Below are 9,296 nucleotides of genomic sequence, written 5' to 3'. Positions count from 1 at the left end.
GACATCAGTGGCACTGCTTCAGTGTTCCCTTCGGCGACGAGTGGAAATGTGCCTTCCTCCCCCAATCCAGCAAACTTCAGGGACTAGATGCAAAGGAGGATTTTTTTTCACCACAATTAAAAACGAAGTTCAGGAAACACGGCCGGGACTGTACATGTTTAGGTCTCTCAGGTCAGGCCTATGTTCTATAAAGCATTTAGAAGATAAGATGGTTATTTGGATATTTCATGGGGAAATACAGTTCTTTGATTTGAGAACCTCACATAATTAGCTGGGCTCTCAACTTCCACTCAGCTGATGTTTCTGGGGGTAGCGATTTTGGTGAGACCTGATGAACAACATGGACAAAAAGGAGAAGTTATATGAACTTTTCTGTATATTTATTATGCTTTAGTAAAGTACACAAATAAATTTCCACAATTGGGTCAAGACATAGAATGGTACCAACATCCTACACAAACCCTGCTTATGCAAAAAAGAAGAATTTAATTATAAAGTAATAGTAGTTCGGTAGCTGTCATATCCCTATGCGGTCTATGAGAATTTAGTTTGCATCACTTCTTAGAGAAACATATTCCCAGTTTCTCTTTGCTGAATATTTCTCCTGATGAATGAGCTGAAATTGAGTATGAGATTCCTTTAAGAGAAAGCCTTACAGACAAGGCAATTCTGTGCTTAGGTCTGGCTCTAGTCTATGTCACATATGCAGGGAGCATTTATTGCGCACCTGTTTATGTGTCAGCTCTTATGCCAAGTTCTTTACATTTTTTGCTTCAATTTTTAAAACAGCTTTGAAAAGTAGTCATTGTCCCCCCTCCCTATCTTACAGATGAGTAAACCGAAACTCGTGGTTATCGTGTAGACATGGAGGCTAGAGCTGGGCTTTGAACACACGTTTGTCTGACCTAAGAGGCTGGAAAGTAGCTTCAGGAGGACACTTTGGAGATGAAGGTTTTCTTGTGGCTCTCTGTTTTTAAATACACACTCCTGTATCAGAGGTCCATGCTTAAATTTGCTGAATTTACCAGTGTCCTAGTTTGCCTTCCTATTTTAGGTTTAGCTCACAGCTTAGTAGAAGAGAGAGAAGCTAAGAGAAAAGTTAAATGGTATTTTGACAGGGGAAGTGTTTGGGCTGGGGAGCATTGGTGAAGGCCATTTACCCTGTCCTTCAAGGACCTGGGAAAGCCCTAACAGTCTTCTTTTGCTCTATTGAATTAGCAGGTTCTTTGATCAAGTACAACAGCACAGTTTTCTGAGCACTCCCGGACGCCAGGCACTGGGGTGGGAATTTCAGATGCACCATCTTGGTAAACTGCAGAGCACTGTGCCTCCACTTGGTTTAGTCTCAGTGTTCTGGCACAGTCAAAGACAGAAGGTGGAGAGAAAAGTCAGCATAACGCAGGGGTTCTCAGCTGCAGGTGACTTTGTCCTGCAGGGGACACGTGGCTGTGTCTGAAGACCTTGTGGGTCATCACAGCTCGCTCGGGGGAAGGGTTATTGACTGCTAGTTGGTAGAAGTCAGAGATGCTGCTAAATATCCTACAGTGCATGGGACGGCTCCCTGCGACAGGGTTATCTGGCCTTTCATGTCAGTAGTGCTGATGTTGAGAAGCCCTGGTAAATCTTTATTGCAGTCTTCTGAGAAAATTCCCAGGGGCCAGAGAACATGCAGGTTGCACAGCCAAACTTCTAGAGACTCCTGCCTCCATCTCTAGGTCCATCCCAGTGGACGGCAGCTTTTCTCCTTCCCTGTCTCAGGAGGGCTCCTGACTTCCTCTTCTACTTCCTCCACATTTCTGGACTTTTTATTCCTCTCTCCTAAAAGTTTCCTTTATACAATGAAGATCTTGCTGCCTAGACTTTGATCAGTGTTCCATGATAGACACTGCTTTCCAGTGGAGAGACATAAGTAGTGATAAAATAATCAGTAAGATAAGATAAAACAATGAATTAAAGTGAACCTGAGTGACTGAGGTCTTCTTTAGGAAGGATATCCAAGGAAAGCCTCTCTGAGGAGGTGATGATTGACTTTGAAGCCCAAATGATAAGGAACCAGTCATGGGAAGATCTGGGGAAGAGACTTCCATGTAGAACAATGAGCAGGTGCAAGGGTCCTGGGGCAATAGAGAGCATGGTGCATTTAAACCTAGTGAATAAGAGAGGCAGAGAAGGGGAGGGGTTTGGAGAGTTAGTAGAGGAGATCAGATCACTGGGCCTTAATGGCCAGGCAAGGAATTGGGATTCAAAATGCAGTGGGAGTGTCTTCTGCCCTGGGCCCAGAAGGGTGATGTGGCTGGGGCTTCACCGGCCTCACTATGTCTGCCATTTTCAATTTTCAAGAGTCTGTTGACTGTAATCTTGCTGCTTATATCCGATCCTTGGCACCCAGCCTCCTGGACAGAAATAAAACTGGACTGTTGGGTATATTTTGGAAGTGTGCCAGAACAGGTGAACGAAAATGTCCTTATGTTGCCATATGCTGTATAGTTACGGCCTTCAGTATCCTGTTTGTACAATAGCTGGAAGCAATGCCAGAATTTGATTGCAGTCAGATTTCAAAATGAAAAAGACTTATATACAGAAAATAGTAGAAAGAGTGTTTAACCCTTTTATCTCTGAACATTGAATGAGATAAATTTCCAGCTGCTGTTGTCTATTTTTATGTTATGGACCAATGTTCTATATAAATAATTAAGATGTAGCCAAATTCAAAGAGTTTAATATGTGTGTAACGATCAACCTCAGTACTGTCACTACAATATGACATTCTGCAGATGTCTTCTGTTGTGTCAGATACCAATTTTTAGTGAGGTATCTCTAAGGTACATAGTAGAAAAGAATTGGTAAATTACTCAGACTCCTTTCACCGTGATTTGGAAATGATAAATCTTTAAAGAATGAGATCTTTTTTAGACTAGCTTTTTTATTGGGGGAAAAGGGGATTCAGTTTATATTGGTAAGGAGTACATTCCTATTTATAATGCTTATTTTCTCTGGCCACAGTGTTTTGAGCATTAACCAGATTACCTTTACTCTTAGTAAATTCTAATTTACTACAGATTTTAAAAAATGTTTAAAATAAGCCTATGTAGTACTTAAGGAGAGAGAGAAATGAGATGTGACTTAAGGGTATTATTGGAGAGATGTTCATATTTAACATGTGAGTTTAGACTAGCCACCGGATATAGTAGCCTCTTAAACTTCTGGTGAAGTATAGGTGAATGTCTTAGGTATAAACTTGATATGACCAGCTTGCTGAATGTCTCTGAAAAAGACTCCATTCTTAGGATGAAAAAGCAAAATAGAACAATATAGAGTAATGATGTAATGTGCTTTTCATTTTAGTGTCAGCTCTTCAAAAATGAAATAATAATTTTAATTGCCCCATGATGCAAACTGTACATTTGAGTTTTTGTTGTGTTTTGTTTTTTAATACAGCACTTTAAATCTAGTTTATGTTTTATGCAAATTTGAACTGGAATCTGGTGGATATTATTTTCAGTATTTTGTAGATGATAAACAGTTTTCAGATGTACTTAAAAAAAAAAATGCAGTGGAAGCCACAGAAGAGTGTTAAGCAGGAGTGTGACATGATGGTAGCAGTTTGAATATGGTTACGAATTCCAAAAAATCTATCCAATATCTATTGGATTACATTTGTAATCTGATCTGTAACCTGGGCATGATTGAGTTATGATTAGGGCGTTGAGTCTCCACCCCTTGGTGGGTGGGGACTCACAGATAAAAGACATGGCAGAAAACAGAATTGAGGTTTTCTGATGTTGGAGTTTTGATGTTGGAGTTTGATGCTAAAGACTTAAACTGGAGCCCCAGGAAGTGAGCACTCAGAGGGAAGAGAAGCCAGCCCCAGGAAGGGAGGAACCTTGAACCCAGAGAAAAGCAAGCCCCAGTAATGTAGGAACCCAGGAAGCCTGAACCCTCACTGATGTCGGCAGCCATCTTGCTCCAAATAGACTTAGGTAAGGGAAGTAACTTATGCTTTATGGCCTGGTATCTGTAAGCTCCTACCCCAAATAAACGCCCTTTATAAAAACCAACTAATTTCTGGTATTTTGCATCAGCGCCCCTTTGGCTGACTAATACATGTGACATGATTTACATTTTTAAATGGTTGCCCTGCCTGCTGTGCAGAGCATGGATCATAATGAGAGTAGGGGTGACTAAATGTTTTCAGCCAAGGATGCTTGAGTATGATTTAGCCCTCCCCCCTCACCCCCAATAGGAAGACATCACAATTAAGCTCAAAAGTTTGGTTTAAATAAGGGCAATGGGCAACAATTGAGGGACCCAGGGCATCAACCACTGCAGTGATTCTGCCTTGGGGTGAGGATGTGACAGGGAGCTGAAGTTAAATGAATTACAAGTGCTTGCCCAAGGAGGGGCTTGCCATGGATTGCACTTATTTCCAATACATTAAGCATTTTTATACCTGATTGTCCCACTGCTTAAAATGTCCAGTGTGTTCCCACATGAAGATCTGAGACTGGTCACAGAGAAGACAGTGACACCCTAAGCATTCATATTTGCTCACCCCAAGAAGTGAATGCCAGGAAAAGATGTTTGTGGACTTCATCTTGTCTCTTTGATGGGCTCCAGGGTCATCCAAAGACTTTTGAAAATTGGGAGTGGATGTGGCTCAAGCAGTTGCGTGCCCACCTCCCACACGGGAGGTACTGGGTTTGGTTTCTGATGCCTTCTAAAAAAAACAAAAGCAAACAACCAGCAAAACGAATGAAAAAACCAACCCAGGGAAGCTGATGTGGCTCAGTGATTGAGCACTGGCTTCCCACAAATGAGGTCCTGGGTTCAATCTCTGACCCCTCGTACCTCAAAAAAAAAAAATTGTAGCAAGTTACCTGTTTAATTGCACCTCTTGACATTCCTGGCATCTCTGTGGAAACTTTGTTAAGAATTTCAGGTTTTGTGGTTGTAGAACATGCATCCAAGTCTTCCTCCATGACCACTGCAGTGCCAGCGGGTCATGGCCAAACTACCTCTACCAATCCCATGAGCTGCGGCAGGGTGTTGGGGTTAGATTCAGGGGTGTGGGGTTTGAATCTCTGCATTTCCACGTGATAGCTGAGTCTGTAGACAAGGTCCTTAATGTCTCTGAGTTTTGGATTCTTCCACTATTCAATAAAGATAATAATAGTATCTAACTACCTTGCAGGGTTATTGCAAGTTAGCACAGGTCCTGGCATGTGGTCGCCACGAGACACAGTCTGTACTTTTGACTTTGCCTTTTGCTCACTTGGAAGTCCTCTGTGCCCTCACTCTTTAAAGTGTGGTCCCCTGAGCAGCAGCACCACATGCCCTGGGAGCTCTTCAGAAATGCAGACTCTCAGGTCCCATCACAGACCCCATCACAGACCTGCTGCCTCGGTTTCTGCACTTGAACTAAATCCCCAAGTGGTTCCTGTGGGCATTCCCATTTGGAAGCTCTGCTCTAGGCTGAAATTATAGGCACGAGAGCTGGATCGGCTATGATTTTGAAAACCTTTTGGCATCAGCATGTGGGAGTAAACAGACATCAGCAGTGGGGCAAGGAACTCCTTGACTCTTGTGTGCCCTCTGACCTGACTAGCTGGGCATGGTTGGACAAATTACGTGACAACCCCGGGGCTATGTTTCTTCATCTGTAAAACGCTCCACCTACTTTATTTATTTATCTTTTAACGTTCCAAATTTTTTTTTTTAGCGCAGATAGAAAAAAATTCATTGAATGATTAAAAGGATATATTTACCTTCTCAAACATTGAGTCGATCAGTATATGCTTACATTAAATATATATGTTAATATTTTTAAATTTATATAAAGTTAAAGCCCTCTTTACAGCTTTATTTGAAATGCTTGGTTTTAGGATATCTTAAAATTAGATTTCATAAATAAGCTTATTTTTTAAAAATTAATTAATTAATTTTTTTATTACATTCAGAAAATAGGAGGTCCCCATATACCCCCACCCCCCTCACCCCACTCCTCCCCCTATAGCAATATTCTCCTCCATCATCATGAGACATTCATTGTAGTTGGTGAATACATCTCTGAGTACCGCTGCACCTCATGGTCTATGGTCCACATCATAGCCTACTTTAGAAGTTTTTGGAGAGGATGGAATGAAATAAAATGAAAATTGATTTGAAAGAGAGAAAGTAAGTTATTTTTGTCTTGTTTACTTTGAAAAAAGCTATCATAATCCTTGCAGCTGTTAATACATTTTTCAACAAGTTCGACTCCCCATTTTCCATATTTACTTGCTGAGTGGCAGAGGACAGGTCACATTATTTGGGGTCCCGATTGAAATAATGAGCCAGGTATTTTTGGAAACTAAATGGGAGAGTTTTGTAGTTTCACTAAAAGCCATTGCCTGTGGCCAATGGGGCCGTTTATGCCATTAACAAATCTTCCCCGAACTGCAGTGCAGCATATGACGGCACTGGGCAGGAGTCACCAGTGACAAGTCCAGGTGGCTTCTTTAAATGAAACACACATTTAGCAGCCACAGAAGCCTTTTATTATTCATAAACATCACAATCAAAGCAAGAAACGAATGATATCGCTCATACTGGCAGAAAATCTCCAAGTGCAAAATATCCCAAGAAAAATACACAGCTGCACACAAAGACACAGCATCATCTACATGTTCTTGGGAGGGGAGGAAGACTGGAGGACAGCCCGACGGCACGAACTGAAGTTAGCCAGGCCAGGAAAGGTTCTAATAACGCAGGATGCAGCTAGCACAGCACCACTCAGTAAATCTCTCACAAACTCATGGTAATGAATTGCTTTACTTGACAAGGTACAGATGTGGAGAACAGGGTCACCCCAACTTTAACACTAAGTGGAGCAAAAGGAACAGTGAGCCAAAAAAAAAAAAAAGGCAAAACCCCACAAAACAAGCCATTCTCTTTGATAACGTTGAGGAAACCACGTAAGAGTGACACAGTTACAACGAGCCAAGAAAGAGCTCTCAAGGAAAATACCTGGCTCTGACAATTTCTTAAGCTATCTGAAACTAGAGGAAAGCAATTTCTTGTGACATCTTCTCTCTCACTGCAATTCCCTCTCTTGTTTTAAAGACAGAGACAGACTAAGAGGAAAAAGACTTATTTAAAAGAGTAATTGATACCTTGAAATACCAAGGTATCAAAATACTGTGAATGCAGGTATGCTATGATTATCCAAAGCACTTTATATCTGGGTAGAATTTTGCAGGCTACCTTGGGTTTAATGTACCACCACCACCACGACAGCAGAAATAGAAATGGGTTCCCTCTCCATGCTGCTTTCTTTTTTTTTGTAGAAGAGGCTGATGTGAGCTGTGGGGACAAGAAGAGGGGCAAACAGCAGGGCACTGTTTTTTCGCAAACAGTTCATTGTTTTTGGCAAAGTTTCGCTCTAAGACTAACCGCCCAAATGCAGTCTCTTAGGAAAGGAGCCTCTGACAGCTGGAGGCCGGTAGCTGTCACAGGTCTGCGGGCCAGAGCGTTAAACCAGGCTTCCAGGTATGAAGGTTTGAAGATGCAGAATGGAGCTGGGGGGCAGGCAACATCGCCCACCCGGGGCGGCTGGAAACGAGGCGCAGGCAGCGCCTGGGACATCCGTCCTGGACTTCTCCGGTGAGCATTTGGGAGATCAGTTTGTGACTTACCCGCAGTGGAACCCCTTCAGGGAGCCAGTTACATGCCATTTCCCCTTCCAAATGGTTTTGCAACTTAAAAAAAAAAAAAAAAAAAAGACAGGTGAGGTCAGGGCTGGTGACACATTTGTAGGTCTTCCAAGTCTTTTGCTTCCGAACACCTTGGCTGGATGGAGGGGTCCAAAGTGTCCAGCCTTGGGCGCCTCCGCGGCCCCGGCGTCCTACCCCAAGTTCATGCCGTGGCAGCTGCACAGAATCTCCTTGAAGGTGTTGCGCAGCTCCAGGCTCCGGAAGGCGTAAATGAGCGGGTCGATGACGGAGTTGCACATGATGAGCACCAGGTAGGTGTTGAAGTGGGCGGTGTAGCAGATGCAGGAGGGGTGGGTGGGGCAGGTGATGATGAGCACCAGGTGGAGGAAGAAGGGGGCCCAGCAGAAGACGAAGACCCCCAGGAGGATGGTGATGGTGACAGCGCCCTTCATGCACGAGCGCGGCGGGGAGCCCGCGCCCTCGGCGGGGGGCAGCGCGGCGATGCGCTGGACGTGCAGGCGGGCGAAGAGGAACATGTGCACGTAGAGGGTGCCCATGAGGAGCAGCATGGCGAAGAACATGGTGACCAGGCACACGATGACCATCTTGCTCTCGGAGTAGACGATGAACAGCACGCCGCAGACGCCGCAGCCCACCCAGATGGCCGCGATGGAGGCCAGGGCCTTCCTGGCCGTCATGATGCTGTGGTAGCGCAGCGCGTAGAAGATGGTCACGTACCTGTCCACGGCGATGGCCAGGAGGTTGCAGATGGAGGCCACCAGGGAGATGCAGATCAGGGAGTCGAAGACGTTGTCCATGTGCTGGACGAACCGGTCCTCGAAGGCCAGGTAGTCGCTGTTGACCACGGCGATCATGACGGTCTCCAGGGCGTTGGACACGCTCACCAGCATGTCGGCCGCGGCCAGGCTGCAGAGGAAGAAGTACATGGGGGAGTGCAGGTTGCCGTTCCTGGCCACGGCCAGGATGACCAGGATGTTCTCCAGCAGGCTGACGACGCCCAGCGCCAAGAAGACTTCGGGCTTGATGACGACCTGCTCGCAGAACCCGTGGCCGCTCTGGTTGCCCGAGGAAGGGGCCGGCGGGTGCTCTGAGCCGTTGGGCAGCGTTGGGTGGGCAGAGGGCGGGCAGCACGACGCATTCATGGCTGACCCCTGTAGGGTCCAGAGGCAGCTGCTGCTTAACAGGAAAGAAAAAAGCTCCCTCCAGAGGCTTCTTCTGGAGGCTTGTGCAGGTTGGACTTAGATTTTGTTCTCCCCCAGAATAAAATGATGACACACAGAGAAAAGTCAGCTTAGAGACAGAAAACTTTCCCCGGCTTCCCCAGGAGGAACACTTTTCCAGCCACTTGGATCAGCTGTCGTCTTTCTCTCTCCCTCATCCCTCCTTTCTCTGACTCTCTTCACATCCTCATCTGGGAGCAGAAAACCTGCCCCTGGTTTCTACAGTTGTGGCTGTTTTCGATCAAGACAGGGGCTGTGGCACCTGTCGCTAGAAGTGAAGGAAGAAAGCTCAGGCTTTATATATCAACCGAAGGTGGACAACTCCTACTTCATCTTCAGCTTAGCGAAATAACCACTGAGCAGC

General features: G+C 44.9%; 1 protein-coding gene across 1 annotated transcript; it reads right to left on the bottom strand.

Annotated features, from left to right (window-relative positions):
- Positions 1-7,882: 7,882 nt before the first annotated feature.
- MC3R (melanocortin 3 receptor) lies at positions 7,883-8,869 on the bottom strand. The gene has a single exon (XM_004447711.5). It carries the CDS (start codon positions 8,852-8,854, stop codon positions 7,883-7,885), a length of 972 nt encoding a protein of 323 aa, XP_004447768.2. The 5' UTR covers positions 8,855-8,869.
- Between the last annotated feature and the right edge of the window lie 427 nt (positions 8,870-9,296).

This window comes from Dasypus novemcinctus, chromosome 24 (assembly GCF_030445035.2).
Source record: "Dasypus novemcinctus isolate mDasNov1 chromosome 24, mDasNov1.1.hap2, whole genome shotgun sequence".
Lineage (NCBI taxonomy): Eukaryota > Metazoa > Chordata > Mammalia > Cingulata > Dasypodidae > Dasypus > Dasypus novemcinctus.
The sequence above is the reverse complement of the archived record's forward strand: the minus strand, read 5'-3'. Positions and strand labels throughout refer to the sequence as shown.